Raw genomic sequence first — 21,092 nt, 5'->3', positions numbered from 1 at the left:
GCCGTAGTTCCAGCAGGCTAACATCTCCTCCTATCCTCTTCAGCCAACCGCATCGGCCGTAACAACCTCAACATGCTCACTAGGACCGTCTCCCAGCTCGCGTCCTCGCTAGGGCTTGGCCTCGACCTTGGCGGGCTTCTGGGTGGTCTTCTCGGCGGGCTTCTCGGCGGCATCCTCTGAGTAATTGCTGTCCTAGCATGTATGGGTGGAGATTGGTGATATCAGTTTATTGGTTTGGGGTTGCCAGTACCAAGGCGAGACTATAATGACAAAGAGATACTATTCCATGTTATCGGTGTTGACTATATATTGGCAAAGCACGGGTTTGACAAGATTGGTGAATTGATCATGGATTTCCCATTGGGCTTTTTTTTGAATACACATAAAGATTTTCAGGGAAACCACACCGGGGACAGCAACATCGCCATCCTCCGCCTTTAGCAGACAAGCACATGCCAAAGCAGCCATCACCACAAGTCAGTCAGTCACCTCGAGGCCCGGCTGACCCCTCCCTCCCCCGGATCCCGCAGGGGCCGGAAGGGATCGTAGGGCTCGGAGCACCGCGCGCACACCCTGGTCTTGGGCGGCTTCAGCCCCTCCAGCCCTGCGCCGCTGCCGGCCTGCTGCTGCTGCTGCTGCCGGACTCGCTCATAGCCGGACTCGCCGGGCGCCGTCAGCCGCCCCCCGAGCCCCTGGCGGGCCCCGAGCCAGGCGTCAACGGACCTGGCGACCCGCGCCGCCACGATCCTGGACCCGCCGCCGCTTCCCTTCCTCTGCTTCTGCTTCTTGTTGCTAATAATACTACCACTTACCGGGACGGCGGCGTCCTGTCGCTGACCGCCGCCGCCGCCGCCGCATGCGGGACACGTGGGACCACTAGGGGCCGGCGACGACAGCGCCGGGATGATGGGCCTGAGCTTTGTGGGGTTGGCGCGGGCGCGCGCCTCCTCGTAGGCGTTGAGCTCGGCGATGTCGCGCAGCGCGATGGTCCTGTCGACGCCCGCGCAGGGCCCCGACGCGAGCGCGAAGTCGAGGTAGAGCTTCTCGCCGCGGCAGGGGGGCGCCTCCACGGGGCCGCCGGCCTGCCTCTCCGGGCGGCGGGTGGGGGATTTGTTGTTGTTGCTGCGGAACATACCCATGGCTGTTGAAGACGTGCTGGAGGTGGGTTGACGATAAGGCGAATCAGGAGGTGTGTGCGTGTTTAACAGCCGGATGGGTTCTGCGGTTCTTTCTATATAATACAATGCCAACTACAGTCTTGACCCGCGGCAGGGGGGGAGATGGCTGGTCTTTTATGCTACGGTGAACAATGGAGGAGAAGTTCCTCCGGGCTGAAAGGAAGACACCCCATTGTCCTGAGCTTGTTGTGCAAAGGTTCAACAGCATCAACAAAGCAGATGGTTGAAAAGAGCAGCATATGCCTGATAATGAACGACAAAGACCACAAGGCAAAAAGACAAAGGACCCATTCTGCAACATTCTCCCCGACGACGCTCCATCTAGACTTGCGGGTGCGTATATAGTGATGGCACTCTATATCGTCCCTTTCCAGCAAGGTCTGGAAAGAAACCGGGTTACAAACTTCCAAGCAACGGGCAAGAAAGCTCTTGTCCGTTCTCTCGTGTCCTTCTCTTCTTTCTCTATTGCATAATAATCTCACCTGGTCAAGATGTGCCACTACACCTGGAGCGGGTGCTACCGGTGCGGCACCCGCCTCCAGCCGCAGGCGAGAAAGCTCCAGATATGCGACGACATCCGGCTCCGGCAGAGCAGCCTGCTCGTGCTCCTGTGCTGCGTCGTCCCGCCCACGCGCTGCCGCGGCGAGCCCCCCGACAGGTACGTCGACCCCAAGCCCGACCGCGTCTGCCGCCGCTGCGCCGCCGGCCCCGACAACGACGCCATCCCACCGCCGCCCTACCCCGCCATGACCTACGCCCCGGCCGACCGCCGGGTCCCCGGCCCGGACGCGGCCGGCTACCGCACGCACGAGCGCGTGCCGGAGCCCGACCGCAGGGAGAGGACCGAGGGCGACAAGGAGGAGAGGGAGCGTCGTCGGAAGCTGCAGAAGAGAAAGGACAAGCACCGGGCCAAGACCTTCGACAAGCTCAACGGCGGGCCCGATAACGGCCCGCAAAGCCCCTGCCGGCCCGCACGAAAGAAGAGAGGCCGGCCCGCCGACAAGGGAAACGCGTCGTCGTCGACGACGCCGCCGCGGCGCTTCTCCGTGGGCGAGCACACCCAGGAGTACTATGACACAATGCACGAGGCGTACCGCGCCCGCGGCGCGCCCTCGCGCACCCCCAGCGGCGGCGGCGGCGGCGGCAGCAGCGGTCAGGACCCCGAGTCCTCCGCAACGGCGGCGGCAGCGGCGGCGGCCCGAAGCCGGAGCACGGAGGTGAAGGACTCGCCGCCGCCGCTCAACCTCGGGGCCACGCGGTACACGGCGGAGCGGCGCAACGCCCACCTAGACCACGCCCACGTGCTCGCCGCCGAGCACGTGTCGGCCGCCCGGGCCGGCAGGCCGCAGCGGCCCGCGAGGGCGGTGCTGCGACAGATGACCACCACCGCCGCCGCCGCCGCCGCCGCCACCACCACCACTACCCCGGGCCGTTACGAATTCCCGCCCCTCGCCACCGTGGTCTCCTCGAGGCCCGTGAGGATCGTGTCTCCGCTGCACGTGGAGCGCTCCATGCGCGCGCTGCTGGAGGGGGACCCGGCGACGCCCAAAGAGGAGCGCGTCGACGAGGGGCCGAGGGGGACGACCACCACCGTCGCCGGCCCCAGCAGGATCCCATGCCCCCCGACGCCCGTCGCCGCCCCACGTCGTGAGGCCGGGATGAGGCGGCGCTTCGGCAGCTTCGGCGGCTCGCGGGTTCCTCGTTGCGCCGCGTGGCTCGCCGACGACGAATGCCTCGTCATGTGCAGCCCAGGAAATTGTCGCCACAGCGAAGCGAGACGACGGGACTGGCTTGGGCGAAACATCGCTCGCTCCGCGCCTAGTGAGGCCTCGTCTGATATCTCTTTTGTGTGCAAGACTTCGGCCAAAATAGAGTGCAAGAGGGAGTGCTAACAGATCCATCAGTCGACTTAGACTCATCAGTCGACTTAGACTCATCAATCAACTTAGGCACCTAGGTAGGTTGGCCCAGAGGCAAATGATCGAACCTCTCCTGCCGCCCTGTGTCGTAGAAATCGTCATCGTCAAGCCCCAAAAAAGTTATAGTTGAAATATAGTGATATTTGCCAACGTTATTCAAAACATGACTGCCAGGCATGCTACACTGCTGCTTAGTAAAGTCCCGCTCTCCTGTTTCATCCAAACCTGTCATCTTCCAACGAGTCCACCTTGACAAACAGTGACATATCTGTGTTTTTGGGTAATTAAGCCCTTCGTTGTGCCAAGACAAATCTTTCGGCTCGTCGCAGCAATCTTGGCATCCAGCCCCTTGGGAGGCTCGAGGCGTAACGGCGAGGCAGCGTTCCTCGAGGAACGGCTACGGTGCCCATGTGGAGTGCGCAAAATAGCCCTCGCTCAACAGTGAGGGGCTCGCCATCAAGCAACGCACGCGACGTCAAAACATGTAGAGCTCGGGAACCAAGGCACCCTAGTCGAGGCTGTAAAGGCCCCCTCCGAACAAGACAGATGGCGGACCAGGAAAGGCATGTTGATGAGTCCATACGAGATCAAAGGCTTCTCCAAACCTGGAATAGAGAATAGATGCCGTGGCGGATCGTGCTTGGGGATCGACAAGCCCCGAGGCCGGTCGTCTGCAGTTTCTCCTCTTGACCTCGCGCTGGCATATGGCTTCCCAAGCCGACCCCCACCCCGCCGCACCTTGAGAGTTGGAACTAGTTCGCCTTGCCGTTCTTGGTCGCGGCGTCCTTGGTGGCGCGGTACTTGGCAATCTCCTTCTGAACAGCCTTGCGGACGCGGGCCTGGAGCTCGGGACGGTAGCCGAGAGCAAAGAGCAGCTCCAGCCAGACAAAGAGCGGGGCGAGAAAGATGGCCTGGAACAAGTTGTCGAGCAGGGCGGGGGCGCGGCCCTCGAACTTTCCGTGGCCGATAAACTGCATGATCCAGCACACGATGTGCAGAGCCAGGGCCGCCTTGGTGGTGCCCGCCTGGTCAACCTCGATCAGATAGTTTCCAGTGGCCGCGGCACCCAGACAGATGAGAGCCAGCAGCGTGCCGGCCACGGGCTCGAGCAGCAGGTAGAGGCCGCCCCATGCGAGCGAGGCCAGCGTGCCGAGGGTCGGCTCGAGGTGCGGGATGGTCAGCCAGCTCGGGAGGTAAAAGAGCGCCCCAGTGTTTGAGGCCTATTAGAGTTTATTTGCGGTGGCCATGGTCCAACAAGCTGTCAGTCGATTTTGTGAAGGCGCCGGAGGGGCGGCATTGCCAGGGGAGGCAGGCATTGCGATCGAGGGCGCGTACGAGAGTAAAGCCAGAGAACAGGATCAATGGCACGCAGACAATGTGGATGCCGATGTTGACCGAGTTCGAGTGGTATGCACCGTACTGCGTTTGGTTGCGAGTGTCACGTTAGCAGTCAGGGCCAGAGCCAGGGCCAGGGAGACACATGGCAGGACAGCGCCAGGCAGGGTCTGCTCTTACAAAGGTGAGGTGTTTCTCGAGGTCGAGCGACATGGTCGGCCAAAGTCTGCCTGTGGCCGACAGGATCGATCGTGTGCGACAGCTGCTCGAGACAAGATCGAGGGTCAAGGGTCGGGGGCTCGTGTGTGCGTGGCTAGAGAGCAAGCAATACCAAGTGTGCGCAGCCCGAGGACATGGCTGCCCAGCAAGGTCGACGGAGGAGGAGGAAGGCGGCAGTGGTTGAAGGTTGGCAGTGGATTGGTCAACGAGCAGTGGTCTGTTCAACTTGCTCAATGCGCCCTTCCGTGTTCATGTGCCGGGTGTGTGGCACGTGTGTGGGTCTGCAGGCGCGGGAGCTGCAGTGCATTCAACATGCTACCGCAATGCTTGTGCTGTTGGTGCCTGCGCCTGCTGGCCTTGGGCGGCCTGTAGGTACGTCCCAGCTCAGTGTCAGTGCACGTGCCAACGCTCCCAGACGGCCCACCCATCTGGTGTGGATACGCAGCTCTAGCCTCTGACTGGACGCGGCGAACGCGCTATTCCGTCAGCCTCGTCGCAGCTTCGACATCTGCCAGAAATTCAGCGCCGCCGCCCTTTGTCCTGCTCCTCAGCCTCGACGCGCCGGCGACCGTCGCGTTTGTGCCCGCACCAGGCCCACCCAGTAGAATATCCCAACAGGCTCTTGCTCTTGATCGCTGCGTCGCGGCGTGCTCCGCCTTTTTTCCCCGGTCGTTTCGCTCCCTGGGACCCTCGTTACTTTCCAGACCTGGTTCTGATTGCTCTGCTCGCTCTCTCTTTTGCTTGCTCGCGCTGTTGGCGCACGACTCCCCACGGTCCCGGCGACAACCATCCCTTCAGGCGCGCCTCGCAACGGCCGTGCTCTCGCTCGCTCGCTCCGACGTCGGCGGCAACGTCCTCCCCCGCGGTCGAGTTGGGCCTCGCCACAAACCGCCACAAGTGCGGCCTTCTTTGTTGTTCGAGCCCAGATCCGGCCTCCCCGCCGTAGTCTTTGCGTCGTGAGCCGTCGCGCCGCACCCGCACACGCGTACGACCGCACTCCGGGCTACAAGTCCGAGTCACCGGCCACCGAGCGTCTCGAACCAAGACGATCCGGCGGCAAAATGTTTTTCCTCTACAACCTCGAGCGGCGCGTCACGCTGCATCCGTCGTACTTCGGCAAGAACATGCAGGAGCTGGTCACGACGAGACTGCTGCAGGACGTTGAGGGCTCATGTCAAGGAAACTACTATATAATTTCCATCATGGACACGTTCGATATCTCGCCTGGCAAGATCCTGCCCGGAAACGGCCTGGCCGAGTTCACCGTTGGTTACCGTGCCGTCGTCTGGCGCCCGTTCAAAGGAGAAACTGTGCGTGCCATGTGGCGGGCCACCCTCTGTCAGGAGGAAGGGCGAAGGCTGAGGAGCGAAATGCCCGCGGGGAGCAGCTGGCGGCTTTGCTAACCTGCCCGCCTCATGCCAGGTTGATGCCATCGTGGACTCGGTCAACCCTCATGGATTCTTTGCAAACGCTGGGCCGCTCCGGCTGTTCGTTTCGGAACACGTACGTTGAACCTCCAGGCTGGGGGTCTGGCCACCTCAGACCCCCAGAACCGGGCTACGTTACTGATGCAGCAGGGCTGTAGATGATCCCACATCACGTCAAGTACGACCCAAATGCGAGCCCACCGCAGTTTACCGATAAGGAGGACTACCGCGTCGAGCCGGGGACACACGTCCGGGTCAAGATTGTGGGGACGAGGAGCGAGGTGACCAATATGTGGGCCATCGGAACGGTCAACGAAGACTTTTTGGGGTATTTAGAAGCCACCTTCCCCCATGCTGTTTCCCGGTCCGGGTTTCTAACTTGGGGCATCCATCCGCTTTGCAGACCGCTTTCCTAAGAGTTGCGCCCTCGTCCAATGGTCACCTCGTTTGGTGGCCCAGACACCGGGCAGGCTGGCATGCAGAGATGCGCCGCCGCCGGTGCGGCCGGGGCTCCCCCTTGTTTCTTTGTCTGGGCTGCTAAGGCCCCCGAGTCCTCTGCCTCCACTTCTGGACGATGCGCGAGACCAGGCCAGTGCACCCACCATGGCCACCGCCAAGGCATGTCTTTGCGAACCCAGTCTCGCTCGATCGAGGGCTGTGTCTGATGCACATGCACTCCAAGGGGGAAAGTTTGGTTTTCTAGAGGTAAAGGAATCAGCGGGAGGTTCTTTCGGATGGGGGCCCTTGCGAGACAGACGTAAGCCCTTGCGAGACGTAAGTCATGGTAAATGGTAATTGCTATGTCGTCAACATTACGCCTCGGGCAAAGCTTGATGTTCCTGACGGCGCTGTGCGTGTACAATGGATACCCAAGAAGCGAAAAGGAAGTCTGGTCTGGCGCCGTCTACTGGCGGTGCCAAGTAAGGCGGAATCGAGAGGGTTTCCGCAGGCGAGACCGGTGTGGGCGTAATTGATAGGCCGAATACAGGACAGCCATCAGCGGAGGCACGCATCTCGCATTCCCGTGCATGTGGCCGGCCAATGAGTGTCAGTTGAGAGGCTACGGCCGCCGTGGCTGGGCGACGCGTCCTTGCAGGGCAGCCAGGCTCCAGGGGCAAGTCTGACGGGTGCTCTCGCCAGCCGTCATTGGTGGTCTCGTCGAGAGCCTAAATCAGTCGACAGCACGTCAGTCGACGGCACCGGCCGCGGAGAGCACAAGGCACCATTTGCAGCGAATCCGAGGGCCGTTGAGGAAATTGCGCCGCCAAGTCTCGTCCGACGGCGTTGGCTGCTGATGCTGCTTGGCAGCCACCTCTTCAATGGGAGCCAACTCCTGTCCAGCCACCCCCCTCCATCCCATCCCCCGTCAATCATCTACCTCGCCCTTACTGCGCCCACCTAACCCACGTCTGCTCGAAGCCATCGCCACCAGCGCTTCCATCTAGAGTTCGCTGCCCCGTCTTGAATGGCACGCGGGCTACCACCACCCCCCCTAGCCGACGCCATGCGCTTCACTTTCCCTGCCCGCGTTCTAGACGACGACCGTGACGAGTATGATGACGAGCCAAGGCCAATGTCCACCACAGACGCCTCGTCGCCGCACGCTGGCCGTGCCGATGCCGGCCGGTCCGTGCCCGGACAGACGCCTCCTCCGGCAACGACATCATCGCGGGACGAGACCGAGGCCAGGCGGGCGATGCTGCTCGCGCGTCTCCAACGGGGCAGCGTCACCGACGCCGACTGGGACAACGCCACATCGTCGTCGTCGTCCTCCTCCTCCTCCTCCTCCTCAGATGACGAGTCCGAGGACAACGACCCGGATCCGCACAGGGGTGCCGACCACCACACCACACGGCCAACCGGCCTCCAGGGGTCGCCCGTGGGGACAAATTGGGGCGCGGCCGCCACAGACACCACCACGCCCACCGCGGCCTCGACGGCGCAGGTGGGCCGCCCCAGTAGCAGCAGTAGCGTCGCCAGAGGACAGAGGCCACAGCTACCGGACGACCGGGGAGACGACCCGAACCAGGCCTCTGGAAAGTGGGAGTCCGAGCACCTGCAGAAACCCAGGCAAGCCACCAAGAGCCACGACGGCTGGGTGCTGCTGGGGCGCGGCAAGGCACGGCCGCTTGGTCCGGGGGCACCAGGACTCACCGTTACCAGGCCCGACGGCGCCGTTTTTGTGCTGAGACCACCGGGAAATATCAAAGATGGTGGCGATGGGACGCCCGTGGTGAGAAGTTAGTCTCTACATCGACGAGCGAACGGAATGATAAATAATGTCAAAAGCAACAAGATGAGCCCTTCATTGTCTGCACGGCACGACACTTTGCTCAGCATGGTCGCTGTGTCTCTTCCAGTTGGCCGCAGCTCGGTATTTTGTCACACACAAACTCTGGGTAGCTCATCTAGCATCCGCACGATTCTCGTTTTTCTCTACCCGCGCACTCAGAAGAGAATGGGCTCTTCCAGAGCGCTCTTGGCTAGGTAGCTAGGCACCACGGCGCACAACCACAACATCCACCCCACTCTACCAGATGTTTTAGGTCTGTCAGCCTTTCCCATCGCAGGGCGGACAGGCATCTAGGTCGGCGATTTCATCTCGTCAGACGTTGGAGCGGACGCGTGGCAGAAGCGGCCAAGGGGTTTTCCGCTAGCCAGGCTTGACCCAAGCTCCTTCCAAATCTTTCCAGAAGAGGCCACTGTTCCGGCCTAGTTTGTCTTTGGAAGGGGGCTATCGAGGGCTATCGAGCCATCCTAGATGGGCCATCTTGTTGCGCGGGAAACTCTACCGGTTCAGCACACGCCATGGGTCCGTCGCACTAATGCGGTGACGGCCCAGCTCGTACAGTTCCGTTGGAAGCTGCGCCAGTTCCAACCAGCCCCCAAAGCTCACCCAGGGATCGGCAGCCTGGCTGTCTGGCTGCCATAAGCGCCATCCTCTGCTGGTCGTCACACGCACACCCCCCTCCCCTCAGGTTTCCGCCTTGGGTAAAAAAAGAAGGCCGCGACGATGTGATCCGTTAGTTTCTACGTCAAACCCGCGGCTGCCGCCGAGTACCTACAGAGCAAGGGTCACCTGAAACGTGCCTGTTCTAGTGCCCCCCGACGCGTTATCCTCGATCAATGAGAAGAAGCAACAAGGGAGTGCCAAAGGAGAGAATATGGCTGGATGTGCCATAAACGACGCCAATAAGCGCTAGGGGGGAAAAAGAAGAAAAATCCCGCCACGGCTGTCTGTGCTTTCCTGCGTCCCGCTCGGCACGTGCGCCCGCAGCAGACACACTGATGTTTTCGTCCCACCACCACCGCCACCCGGGGTGACGGACACGGGTCAAGTTAAAGGTGATTCACCGGGCGAGGAAGGTTCCCCAGATCAAGGACTCTGTCTAATCGAGGACGTCCCTAGTCGTAGCGGGCTGGCGCCACACCGCAGGCCCAGGACGAAGCTCGCGGCAATGCGCGGAGACAGCAACGGTAGATGTGGCAGGAAAATAAGACAATCAACTTAAACTATCGTCACGAGGCGTAGTAGTCGAACAGGTTTGGCCTCCAGGCGAACTCTCCTTAGCGTGAGCGGCGAGAGAATGATCTAGGCACTAGCTTTAAGCCTCGAGGATGAGGTGCGTTTTAGATATGCTGAGTAAGTCGGCCGTGTTAAAACCTTGGCCATGTTGTTTTGCGTGGATGGTGGTGGCAAACGCCTAGGTGTAAGTTGTCAGGCACGTTTCAGAACTATCGTCGAAACGGGCGCTCTACCCCAACATGCGTGATGGCTATCACGCGTCGGCCAGACGTGGACCTCGAGGAAAAAAAAGAAAGAAAGAAAAACAGTAGCGAAATGGACGTCTCTAGCATTGGCATTGTTATTGGTCGATGAGCCACGGTCGTTCTGGCCAAACTCGACGACGGCCCAGCCGCCGGCGCTGACCCGCGGCGGCGCCGAAGCGGCCCCTCGCGGGCGAAACTCCGGGGCGCTCTAACCGGGGGTCGACGGTGCTGTCGCCGTAGAGGTGTATGGTCCTCGGAGCCGTACCATCATATGGAAGTAAGACACGCACAACATGACTACTTGGGCGACGGCCCCTTTCCGTCTAATAAGAGCAACTGTTGTTGTTATATGTTATATTCCAATGGCTGATATGGCATCAAGACAGGCCCAGGCCCAGACCGTGGGCGCCTCCCCGCCGATACCCACAACAAAGATGGAGGCCACCTTGGGTTTCGAGGGGTACCAAGGCGACCAGAGAGAAAAAAAAGGCACGCTAGAAGAAAAGGCTACATTGGTACAGCGCGGCTGATATGACCACAAGCACCCGTTTTTTGCCGAATCGGGAAATGCAAAGTCTGAGCGTTCGTTATAAGACGATGATCAGCTGCCTCGAGCGGTTTAGCGACATTCGATTAGCGCGGCACGATTCATTCACTACACGCTGGGGTCTGGTTGTTTTGTTTTCGGCGAGGTGCTGCCTTGTTCGAGAGTGGGAGAGAGAGACAGAGCACCGGGCAGACGGCATTGGCAGCGCCCGCCTATTACCGTCAGGCCGGGGGGTCCGGCCAGGCTCAAAGAGGCGGAAACAGATGTGATTCCACAACGACACGACGGCTGCCGTGCGGCTGTCACAACCGACCCACCAGAGAAACTTATACCCGACAGTCACCCGTTGATGCCTTCCAACGGCCCCGCCACCGACATCCGAGCTTCCGGGAAAGGCGGTTCAAATAATCCCAAACGCTGGCGACGGCGACGGGGCTGTATCGTGAGATGCGGCCAGTACCCGGACGTGTTTGTGTACCGATGGGGCGACCTGGTGATGCACAAAGGGCCCGGACAATGGCAATCGTTGTTCTTCATCTCGTTAGGTTCCCGCCACCCATGCCGCCTGCTGCGTGATTGTGTCCGCTCCTCCTCGTCCATCCCAGTCTCCACAACGACCTGACATGCCACGGTCACCTGACATGCCACGGTCGAGGATGCTCCCTGCACCCGGAGTCGCGGTGGCTCGACCAGAGTTCCGGGAATTCATCCCATTTTGCAAACTCGCCCGTGTTTCCGTACAGTACCTTCCCCATCCTCACCCTCTCTCTCTCTCACCCTTGCCTTCGGACATTTCTGGGCTGTCACTTCGGCACCCGCCGAGTCAGGCGCATTCTCCGCGACGGGTTCTGGAAGGAGATTAGAAGGTAGCAGCCGTCGATAGTTTGTTTTTGCTGCTGGATAGGAGTCAGGGGGATGAAAGTGGGAGGTCGGCTTCTTGATGGGGACTCTCAAATCAGAGTTCCGTGGTGGTCGCCATCTCCATGGCGGTGCGGCTCTCTTTGTGGGTGAGTGACATTGCTGCTCTCGCACGTGCATGTGGGCACCCCATGGCCATGGGGCTTTTAGTTTTGAGAAGCCTTTTTTTTTCTCCTCTCCCCGAGAATCCGAGGCATGACAATCGGACATTTACGTTCGCACGGCCTGACGCGCAGGCAGGATCACCCGGGGGTAATGTTTTTTTTTGTGGCCGTGGCAAGAGAGCACACAGCCATCTCTCCCCAACTGCCAACAATAGGGGACTTTTGCTGGCCTCGGCCCTTCCATGCATGCATAACATGGCCGTATCTTTTTTTAGATTGACCACCATGCCCCCGCCGCCGCCTGGACAAAGTGAATCTAAAACCGCTCGTCACATAGCATGAAAGGAAGGGTCTCGCCAGTTGTGGGCTCGACTTATTCCCCTTTGGCGCCGAGGGAAGGAAGCAGTGCTGGCGTGGGGGCTGACGAGGACAGCAACGGGAACGGATGAAAATAGATGGATCCCATATTGTCAACTAATGGATACAACACACTAGGGAAATATGGAGTAACTATACGCAAGGCTCGTAGGGAGGCACAGTCACACCTTTTTTCGGAGGTTTCTTTTTCGTATTTAAGCGGCCTGTCATCACGATCCCCCTCCTCCTGGAGCCGAAAGCGTTAGTGGCTAAGCCGGCGGGTTCATGTTGCACTCAACAACGTCACCCCGGCGCCACAGTAGGGCGGCGCGGACCAGGCCCAGGGAGGAGGGCCTTCGAGAAGCAGCCGATCATGGCCTTTCCGAGGCGCGTCATCTCATCACGGTCGTTTTGGATACGGCCCTTTGACAGTTGGGTGATGGGGGAGGTGGACGGACAGAGGCCGCCCGCACTCCCGGATCTGCGGTTATGCGCAGCATTGTGTATGTAGGAGGCTCGGGAGGCACACCCCGGCTTTTGGATCTGGACGGACGATGCCAGCCGCGGGGCACGTCTATGTAGTTAGTGTAGGCATATGTTGGTATGCACAAAGGACGTTCACCGCTGCAAACACACGAGCCCCCGAGTCGGGTTATGATCCACCACCAGCCTCTTCCCTTTGCGGTCCAGCCCGCCCCGTCGTCGACGGCCGACAGCGAATCTATGCCCGCACTGATGTGCTTCCGGGCGGCCCGCATCGCATTGGTGTTCTTTTTTGTGTGAGCCCGTTCATGCAACCGCTCGCGACCCGTGGCCGTGTTGGGCAAGAAGCACGCCGTTTTGCCGCTCGGGAGGAGACGCAGGAGACGCAAAGTGTGCCAACCGCGCATGTAGCCCCATCGAGTGTCGGGGTATTGGGGCCGCGCGGCACTTGGACGGCGCTCAGCCAGGTTGGTAGGTGGCATGCACATTTCTAGTGCTGGCTTGTTGTTGTTATTGTTGTTGTTTATGTTTGTTATTGACTGTGCATGTGTTTTGTTCCCACATGGCCGGTATTGGCAAAGCCCTATGCCCGTGCGGGACCAGTCGTGGGTAAAAGACGGTACGCGCGCCACCCCCAGCCAAGACATCCCCCAAGGCATCCCCCAAGGCATCCCCCAAGGCATCCCCATAAGCTTGCATGCTCCAGTCCCGGCTCCTGACATCGTAACCCGGTTCGCCTCCATTCCAGGCTCCATGGAAGGTGGAATGGAATGCGGTGAAAGAATGGCTGAACGGCTGGGCGTCGTCTGGGAGTACGACATGGGAACCTAAGGGAACCTAAGGGAACCTAAGGAAGGGGAGGTGGGTTGACACGCGTGAGCGAGCAATCAGACACGAGAGGGCGTCATTCGAGCGAACCAGGAACCACCGACTGCTGTGCCAACAGCGGGCGAGTGAGACATCGGTCAATCGTTTGGCGCCCCGACCCCCTGCCTCTTGCTCACTCTGGTTGGCTGGAATCGGCTATCGTTCCTGTGCCTGTACCCTGTGCCTGCGCCGCTCACCCTCCACCCCTGACCACCTACAGCAAGCACTCACTTCAACCGCTGGGGGGCGGGCTTACCGGCTCGCTGGCCAATCGCGTCGCGCCTCAGCCCCGCGCACCTAGCTGATCCGCCCTAAAAAGCGCGCTCGGTGGCTAGCGCTGCACCCTCGACGGGTTCGGGTAAGCTACAACGTTCGAGGCTCATGGGTGGCACGGGCCGGCGGTTGTGTGGTGGGGTGGTGGGCGGTGGATGGGGGAAAAAAACCATTGGATGAATCGGGGAAAGCCAAAGCAGCGCAGATAACCCCCCCCCATCCGGATGGAACATTGGCGCTGAACTCTTATTTTCCTTTTTTGCTTTTTTTTTCTTTTTTTTTCGTCTTTACCGTCAGCCTTGATCCCTGTCCATGTCAGGCGCCGTTGTTGTTTCTCTGGCGTTTACCTGCGATTGCCTCCACCCGTTGTTCCGTTGGCTGCTGCTGCTGCTTGCTGCTGACCTGCTCCAAAAATGGAGGGCACACACACCTGCGCCGCTCCGGCCCATGTGTCGTTTCCCACAAACGGGTCCAAGGACCAACCAACATGTCGATTGAGGCATCAAGAGAGATTGACCCCAGCTAATTTTGGTAGGCAATCTTGACGACATATAGTTTGGTCGTCGGTTCGTTCATGCCCGCGTAGCCTTCCGGTAAGCACTTTCTGGTAGCACTCAGCGATCTGTGGGGAACCTCTGTAGCGAGATGGAAAAGGAGTTGCATCACAACAAGCCGACGCCTGGCCCCTGTCGATGGCGGACAGGGATGGGAGAGGAGGACGAGGGACGGAGTGAGAGGGCGGCAGTGACAGGGTGGCAGGGCGTGGCGTGGTGGGTGCATGGCGGCTCCGACAGCAATCAGGCACGGTTTCAGAGCGGAAGCTGCCCATTTCCATCCCATCTGCAGCCTACCTCCATTCATCCAGAGTCCCGAAAAGGGAGCACCCTGTAGCCAACCCGCCCAGGTACAGCTGGCCCTGCCATTGCCTGGAATGCCACACAGCGCTGCCCGCCTCTTTGGCAGGTAGTCTCAGACCCTGCTCGTACTCTGGCCCTGACTGCGTGCTGTCTCCATATCATCCTCTGCCCACCCTCGCCTGCCGGCTTGGGCTCGCCGCCTTTTGTTTTTGATCTTGTTCCCCTTTCCCACGCCAACAAAGCAGCAACATCGCCAGTCCATTGCCAGTCCGTCCAGCAGAGACGGGATCTCAAGCTGGTGTTGCTCGCTCCCCAAGAGGTTCCGCATACTTAATATTTATCGCTACTCACCACCCGCCGGACACAGCACGTCCTACTGAGTGTGCGAATCTTGTTCATTAATCCCGAATGTTTGGATAATCGATACACCGCCGCCGCCGCTCGCTCTGTCCCCGACCGCCGCTAGCCTTTGCGGCTGGGCCTCGTGCGACCTCGCACCAACGATCGACGACCACACCCCTCGGCCCCAAGCAACCAAAAGCAAAAAAAAAAAAAAAGAAATACACAACAAAAAAAGAGCCAACAAGCAATCCGGAAACGAGAGCTTCACCAGATAGGCCAACCGCACATCGGGCGATGCCGTCCTTCGCACCCGCCTCTCCTGAAGGTAGCCTCATCGCTAGCTCGGACACCATGGACGACTACTCGAGCCTGCACACCACCAGCCACCACTACCACCAGCATCTGAGCGGCGGGAGGGCAAGAAAGCAGAGCCGGTCCATGAGCCCGTTCCTCAAGACGCACGGACTACATGGCGGCAAGGAGAGCCGGATCCCGCAGCACCACCAGCAGGTCCAGCACCAGCAGTCGCAGGAGCCCGACTACTACGAGAGGAAGAGCACGAGCAGCAGCCTCGTGAGCAGCATCTCAAACGGTCGTGCTAGCGACGCCCCGCCAACCACCAATACCACCAAGCAGCGTGACCTCGAGTCTGGTCTGCCCCCGCCGCTGACCAGGGAGGAGTTTGAGGCGCTGCCGGTGGCCATCCAACGAAAGGTGAGATTGCAATTTCTGTTTTTCTCTGTTTTTGATAGGTCTGTTCAATGCCCTGAGTTGCCTACCCCAATCACCTCGAATCACGCCAATCCTGGCAAACCACGAATCGGCCGGTGGAGCTGGGCTGGAGGAGCTTCGCGATTGGTTGCTCGAGCACACGGGCTACCATGGAAGGCAGGCGCGCATTGCAGCAGGAGCGTGGAAACACAGACCCAGCATGGCAAGAGTGCAACGTCCACTCTCCCAGGTAGCGCCACCAAGCACGAGCACCATCAATCATGAACCATCGACCACCAAGCTTCCGAGCATCGCTTTCCCCCCGTCTCAAGCAAGTGCACCCGGCTGGCAAGGCGAACGGGTCATGGGGGTCTGGTGCGATGCGGTGCGGTGCGATGTGATGATGCACTGCGGCATGACACAGCCGCGGGCGCAGGAACAAAAACATGGCTTGCTTTTTGGGCGTCTTGGCGTTTTGCTGCCTTTTCTGCTGCAGCATCTCGGCAGCTCTGCCTGCTGTGCCATGCACTCTCGTCACTGCGAGGGGAGATGAGATTGCTGGGCCCGGCGGCTATGATTCGTTGTCACTGTCACTCGCGCGCTAGCCCTGCGTTGCAGCACAGCAAACTGCCCTTCATCACATCCAATTGCTCCGACAGTCAATCCCACCCTCCCTGCCCCCTCTCGTTCTGCCCATCCTGCCCATCTCGACCAGCCCCGTTTCCATCTTCACGTCCACACCGAGACGCGGGTCCCAATGGCAAAAGCCAATGGCAAAAATCATTGCTCTCCTCGAGCCAGCCCGGAGCTGGCGGCGGGGACATCGGTGCGGCATCGCCTGTTGCTCGTGTCCAGCCTAGCGGGTTTCTAGTGAACCATCCGGCAGGCTTCGTGGCCGCGTCCTGGGCGCTATCCCGTTTTCTCTCAACTCCTACCTGGGCGCGGGCCTCCCCCGACCACCAGGCCCGCATGCGACGACCGGGGTGTGTGCCAATGGCGCTCCCAAGCAACCAAGCAACCGACCCAGCCTTTCCCTATCCTGCCTGTGACCTGCGGGACCACCGCTCTGGCCGGTTGCGCTTGGGACCTGCTTGGGCGCCTGTACATGCAGGTCCCGCGCCGCCTGAACCCTCGGTTCCCTACCCCCCGGTTGTCTGGCCTCGTCCCCTCACCACCGCGCCCTGCAGCTTGGATGCCGTGCCCTTCGCGGAGCCAGAGGGAGTCCTATCCGGCATCGCCTGATGCTGGGATTAGCTCCCAATAGTGCGCTTCTGCATCTCCATGCGTCTCTGCATTCTTGATTGGCTGCTCGTGTTGTCCCGTCTACCCGCCCGCCCCATTTCTTGCATCTTCTTCTGGCCCTTGCCCGCGCCCTCACGTCCATGGCTCCAATGCTAAAACCAGAACCCGTCGCCCTCTAGTACTTCTCCACACTCGAGCGTCTTCAGTTTGCTCAATCCTCCAGCGGCGTGGATGGCATCTTCAGGCATTACTGCGAGACCTCGAAGCGCTCTAGGCCCCGTCCCGATAAGGGAGCTGTCGAGCCCTCGGCTGGTCGGAGAGGGCGCCTGTCGCTGCAGACAACGACCGACAACACAGTCGACACCGACTTGGTCACCTTGACAGACACACTCCCCGGCAGGATTCAACGCCACCAACTCACTCGCGAAGAGCAGGTTGCCCTGGTTAGGAATTTGCGAGCAAGTGTCATCCTCGACGCTGCCGACGAGGCCATTAGCAGGGTCCGCCGGGCCAGCACGGATTACGGAACCAGTATCTGCTCGCCCGAACGGTTGAGCATGGAGTCGCTGCGGTGCGAGCTGCCCGACACGGCACTGCACGGCGGTATCCGGGTCGTGCCATCCGAGGATGCCCGGCCCACGGGGGCCGACTCAATCTGTGATAGCTTTCGCTGGATGGATGACGACGAGGACCTCGACCTCCGTCTATTCCTCAACGACTACCACGCCAACCTGCGCGACACGCTGCCTCAGCCAACCAAGGACAACCACCCTTCCTTCCGAAGGCACATGTCCACCAGCAAGATCCAGTTTGGCCGGTCCTCAGTGTCTTCTAGCAGGCCGGGCACAAAGGGTGCCAGCACGCCGACGAGCCCGCTACAAAGCCCAATCATGGCCCCAATCAACACCACGCCTGCGCCACATGTACGCAGGCGGTCACGAACTCTGTCTCTGATCACGGCCAAGCACACCGCTGCAGAATCGCGCGAGACACTGCCGCCCATCGACCCCGCGGCAGCACATTACCAGGACCCCGAGGCTCGACTGAAGCTGAGGGTATATCTGGCGTCTCCCCAAAAGTTCGACGAGGCAATCGAGTTCGGCTTCCCCTCGACCGACCCCCGGGCCCCGCCACCTGTCCCCGCCAAAGACACAACCTCGCCACCCAGGAGTCACTCGAGACAGCATTCGTCGCGTGCGCCATCTCGGGCTGCTACTCCAGGGAAACTCGAGACGTTCCTTGCCGATTTCGATGACGACGACAACGAGAGCGACGACAAGCTCTCTTGCAGCGACCAGGTTTCATCGGCAGATCCCGAGTCTCCCAAGACGCCTCACTCCACCACGGACAGGAGCATGATTCGGCCGATGCGTCCCCCCAGGGTCCCCTCTCCGGACGACTTTGGGCAAGCCCCGGGATCATCCCGCGAGATGACGCTGAAGATGACGCTGACGCGACCGGACCTGCGGGCGACGGAGGATCAGATCTACGGCTGGAAGCAGCAGGGGGCTTATTACATGCGCAAGTCCCAGTCGACGGGCGGACGCGATGACATGTTCCCGCCAACCTTGCCCAATGAGAAGGACATCATGGACAGGAATCCCGGTGGCCTCGACCATTGGGGGCCTCCACAGGACCAAAACGTCATGAAGCGCATCTGGAACCGCGTGAGGAGATCGTGAGGTGGTTAGACCTGGTGTTTCTTTGTTTGATTGGCTTGCTCCATTATTAGCGACAGCACGAATTTCCTTTTTGTTTTTGCAATACCCGTTGCCTTACGACATATCAAAGAAAGTACCTTCTCTCTAACTCAATACATACATATAATGTCTGTCATATTCTCTTCTTCATTATTTCACTCTTGCCTCTGACATTTTGTCCTATGTTATCGGGATGGCTGGCACCCGCGGCTCCATGTGGATGGGCTAACAGTCGGGCGGCACAGCTTGATGAATCAAACTTCTCCTACATTCATGCATGCATGCATACCCAGGCATTCGACATGCCTTCTGTCCGCCAATATCGTGCATTTCGGTAACACGAGTTAGGGGCTTGCTCTTTCTTTTTCGTTCAGCCGAGACCCGCCCCAGAAGGCCTGAGCAAGGGGCTGATGCATGCACTGCGGGCGCCCCGAGGGGATGACGCGAAAAAGCAAAGAAAAAAAAGGGTGCATTTGAGGACACATAACTATACTTGGTGATGACTATAGAAGAAGTAAAAATGAAGGGGTGAGAGGGAGACGAGGCCCGTGTCGTGGTGTGCGGGGGTCACAGTGCCAAGGCGGCCTGAGCGGAAGGAGAATCTCTTTCATACAGTATGCCCTTTTTCCCTCCCTGCGGTCCCTAGATCCAGCAAGGGTGACTGATGTGTGGGCAGCGGACACGGTTGGGAGGGGAAGGGCCGGGGTCTGGGCTAGATTCAGCTCGCCTCCGCGCGGACAGGCATCAAGGTGTGCATTTCGTTTACGACCGAAGAAACACACAAGCACAATGATGTGAGAAAGGAACAGGTGGTGGATGGCTCGGCTACGTGTGTGTGTGTGGTGGGTTGGGTGGGGGAAGGGGGGTCCAAGCTAGGAAAAAATCTGTCGCGATTTCAGGCAAAGAAAATGGAAGCGGGAGGGTGAATAGCGTCTTTCGCGGCTCCTCGATCCAAAGGATCCGGCAGGATGGAGGGAACATGGCCTTTGCTTTCCCGTTGGCCCAAGCACGTTCCAGGTTGAACATGTCCTTTGGGTCCACCAATGGGCCGTCGGGGGATCCTTTGTTATTCTTACCAGTCTTACATTTTTAATCCAGAGGCGAGAGACAAGACTTGTAAGAACGCGAATGGTGGTTGGCATGAGGTCATTTTGTTCATCTCTTTCTCCTCGTTTCGGCTTGATTTGCTCCCTTTTGATGGGTGCCGATCGGGCCACTGGAATCCCGGGCGGGAAATCTCGCTTGGGCTAGAGCCGAGCAGTGATCGACGGGGTCCATTTTTCGATTTGCTTTTTTTTTTTGTTGCTGCTTGCTGTTTCCCGTTTCGATCGTCGTCAATGTTTTCTCTCCCCCAGCCCAGCCCCCCGCGCGCGCGAGGCGGTGGACCCACTTGTTACACCCCACCCCGCGCATCCACCCGTTATGCACCATTGATGTATGCATGCATGCGTATATGCACATTCTCAGGGGCTTCTCTCTTCTCTGGGTAGGTTCACGTTCAAATGTTTTTTTTTTTTTTTGTCTTCTTCTCAAAGTCGCACGCAGCACACCCCCCGCCCCAACGACGCAAGGGGGCGGAGAAGAAGGCTGTTTACGCACGCCTGAGACACACCGCAAAGGTGCCATTTTGTGCAAAGCACGGACAAAAGAAAAAGAAAAAAAAAGAAAAAAAAAAAGAAAAAAGCTCTGAGCGGCACCGACACTATATCAGCTCCGTCCGTCAAAAGGGCTCGTCACACATACACCCCCGCCCGGCGCTTCCGCTCCTCCCGATCCTGTTGGGGGATGGCCCACACCGCGCCCAACTCGTTGGTTTCCTCGGTTTTCTTTTTTTTTCTTTTTCCCCCATGGTACAGTAAGGGAGGTCACGCCGCATAACGGACGATTAGGGGAAAGCAAAAGAGCCGCCGGGCGGGGGCCCATACCTACTACCACCTACCTACAAACACACACGCACACCACACGTGTACGCATAGAAAGGCTGGTTCCGACCAACAGGTGGGGGGTAGCATCGGCGGCACCGACGGGCAGGGGAAAGGTGGGGAAGGAAGGGGAAAAAAGAAGACAAAAATAGGCAGGAAAGGGGAGCCCAGCCGCCTTCCCTGATGGTTGCGCGCGCCGCCTAGGCCTGGCGGGTCTTTTTTTTTTTTTGGTACAATGACCCCAACATGGCCTGGCTCTGCCTTCCTGATAGGCGTGTTTTTACCGCCGTCGACCTGTGGGTTCAAGATGTCGACCATGGAATCATGGCCCGGCAGTCTGCGCTTCCGCTCTTGCTAATGGTAGGTCAGCGTTGCGTCGCAGGGGGGGGAGAAAGGAGTCTACATGCATGTTGGCTGATCTCACAAACATCGGAAGAGCAAGCCCGGGGAGCAGAGGAGGGAGGGGGTCGCCCATCTTGGGCGCGCAACCAACTTGAGCCAACCCTTGGCATAACACTAGGTGGGTAGGTTAGATACGTGTGCTAAGCTGGGAAAGGTCTGCTTGATTCTCTATGGTCTTACAAGGGAGTGAGATGGATGAGATGGTAGAAGATCTTTATAGTGCCGTCCGCCGTCTCCAAGGTCCGAAACAGAGTACAGGATAAGGATACAAAAAGATGGAGAGACCAGCGAAGCCAAGCAAAACGAACCTTTCCAAAAACAAAGCGAGGGAATAGACGGCGATAAGGAAAGGTGAAACACATGGCTGCCGCCCGCCCGCACATTCATATAACCCGACCTGAACAAGCCCACGCTTTTACCTTGCCTTTTCATGTTTGGGCCGCCAGTACGCGGAAAGCCGGAAATCCTCTGTATAGGTCCTTAGCTCCAGAGAGAGAGAGAGAGAGAGAGAGAGAGAG

The 21,092-nt window shown here is 59.4% G+C and overlaps 7 protein-coding genes across 7 annotated transcripts; 4 read left to right on the top strand and 3 right to left on the bottom strand.

Moving 5' to 3' along the window:
* Positions 1 to 485: 485 nt before the first annotated feature.
* GGTG_01451 (hypothetical protein) lies at positions 486 to 1,297 on the bottom strand (the record flags this gene model as incomplete). Its single annotated transcript, XM_009219218.1, has 1 exon — positions 486 to 1,297. The coding sequence occupies exon 1, from the start codon at positions 1,137 to 1,139 to the stop codon at positions 486 to 488; it is 654 nt and encodes a 217-aa protein (XP_009217482.1). The 5' UTR covers positions 1,140 to 1,297.
* Positions 1,298 to 1,669: 372 nt separating this feature from the next.
* GGTG_01450 (hypothetical protein) lies at positions 1,670 to 3,070 on the top strand (the record flags this gene model as incomplete). Its single annotated transcript, XM_009219217.1, has 1 exon — positions 1,670 to 3,070. The coding sequence occupies one exon, from the start codon at positions 1,670 to 1,672 to the stop codon at positions 3,068 to 3,070; it is 1,401 nt and encodes a 466-aa protein (XP_009217481.1).
* A 116-nt stretch (positions 3,071 to 3,186) lies between these two features.
* On the bottom strand, positions 3,187 to 4,920 carry GGTG_01449 (hypothetical protein). Its single transcript, XM_009219216.1, has 3 exons — positions 4,613 to 4,920; positions 4,433 to 4,516; positions 3,187 to 4,317 (listed from the first exon to the last, which is right to left on the bottom strand). Exons 1-3 carry the CDS (start codon positions 4,643 to 4,645, stop codon positions 3,850 to 3,852), a joined length of 585 nt encoding a protein of 194 aa, XP_009217480.1. The 5' UTR covers positions 4,646 to 4,920; the 3' UTR covers positions 3,187 to 3,849.
* A 238-nt stretch (positions 4,921 to 5,158) lies between these two features.
* GGTG_01448 (hypothetical protein) lies at positions 5,159 to 7,122 on the top strand. Its single transcript, XM_009219215.1, has 4 exons — positions 5,159 to 5,961; positions 6,074 to 6,154; positions 6,237 to 6,406; positions 6,482 to 7,122. The coding sequence occupies exons 1-4, from the start codon at positions 5,713 to 5,715 to the stop codon at positions 6,492 to 6,494; spliced, it is 513 nt and encodes a 170-aa protein (XP_009217479.1). The 5' UTR covers positions 5,159 to 5,712; the 3' UTR covers positions 6,495 to 7,122.
* GGTG_01447 (hypothetical protein) lies at positions 7,100 to 9,081 on the top strand. Its single transcript, XM_009219214.1, has one exon. It carries the CDS (start codon positions 7,544 to 7,546, stop codon positions 8,321 to 8,323), a length of 780 nt encoding a protein of 259 aa, XP_009217478.1. The 5' UTR covers positions 7,100 to 7,543; the 3' UTR covers positions 8,324 to 9,081.
* Positions 9,082 to 12,078: 2,997 nt separating this feature from the next.
* GGTG_01446 (hypothetical protein) lies at positions 12,079 to 12,796 on the bottom strand (the record flags this gene model as incomplete). The annotated part of the gene is made up of 2 exons (XM_009219213.1): positions 12,412 to 12,796; positions 12,079 to 12,349 (listed from the first exon to the last, which is right to left on the bottom strand). Exons 1-2 carry the CDS (start codon positions 12,744 to 12,746, stop codon positions 12,079 to 12,081), a joined length of 606 nt encoding a protein of 201 aa, XP_009217477.1. The 5' UTR covers positions 12,747 to 12,796.
* A 1,027-nt stretch (positions 12,797 to 13,823) lies between these two features.
* Positions 13,824 to 19,084, top strand: GGTG_01445 (hypothetical protein). Its single transcript, XM_009219212.1, has 2 exons — positions 13,824 to 15,311; positions 16,730 to 19,084. Exons 1-2 carry the CDS (start codon positions 14,892 to 14,894, stop codon positions 18,230 to 18,232), a joined length of 1,923 nt encoding a protein of 640 aa, XP_009217476.1. The 5' UTR covers positions 13,824 to 14,891; the 3' UTR covers positions 18,233 to 19,084.
* The last annotated feature ends 2,008 nt before the right edge of the window (positions 19,085 to 21,092 follow it).

This window comes from Gaeumannomyces tritici (assembly GCF_000145635.1).
Source record: "Gaeumannomyces tritici R3-111a-1 unplaced genomic scaffold supercont2.1, whole genome shotgun sequence".
Lineage (NCBI taxonomy): Eukaryota > Fungi > Ascomycota > Sordariomycetes > Magnaporthales > Magnaporthaceae > Gaeumannomyces > Gaeumannomyces tritici.
Note: the sequence above shows the minus strand (reverse complement) of the source record. Positions and strands in the feature narration are given on the sequence as shown.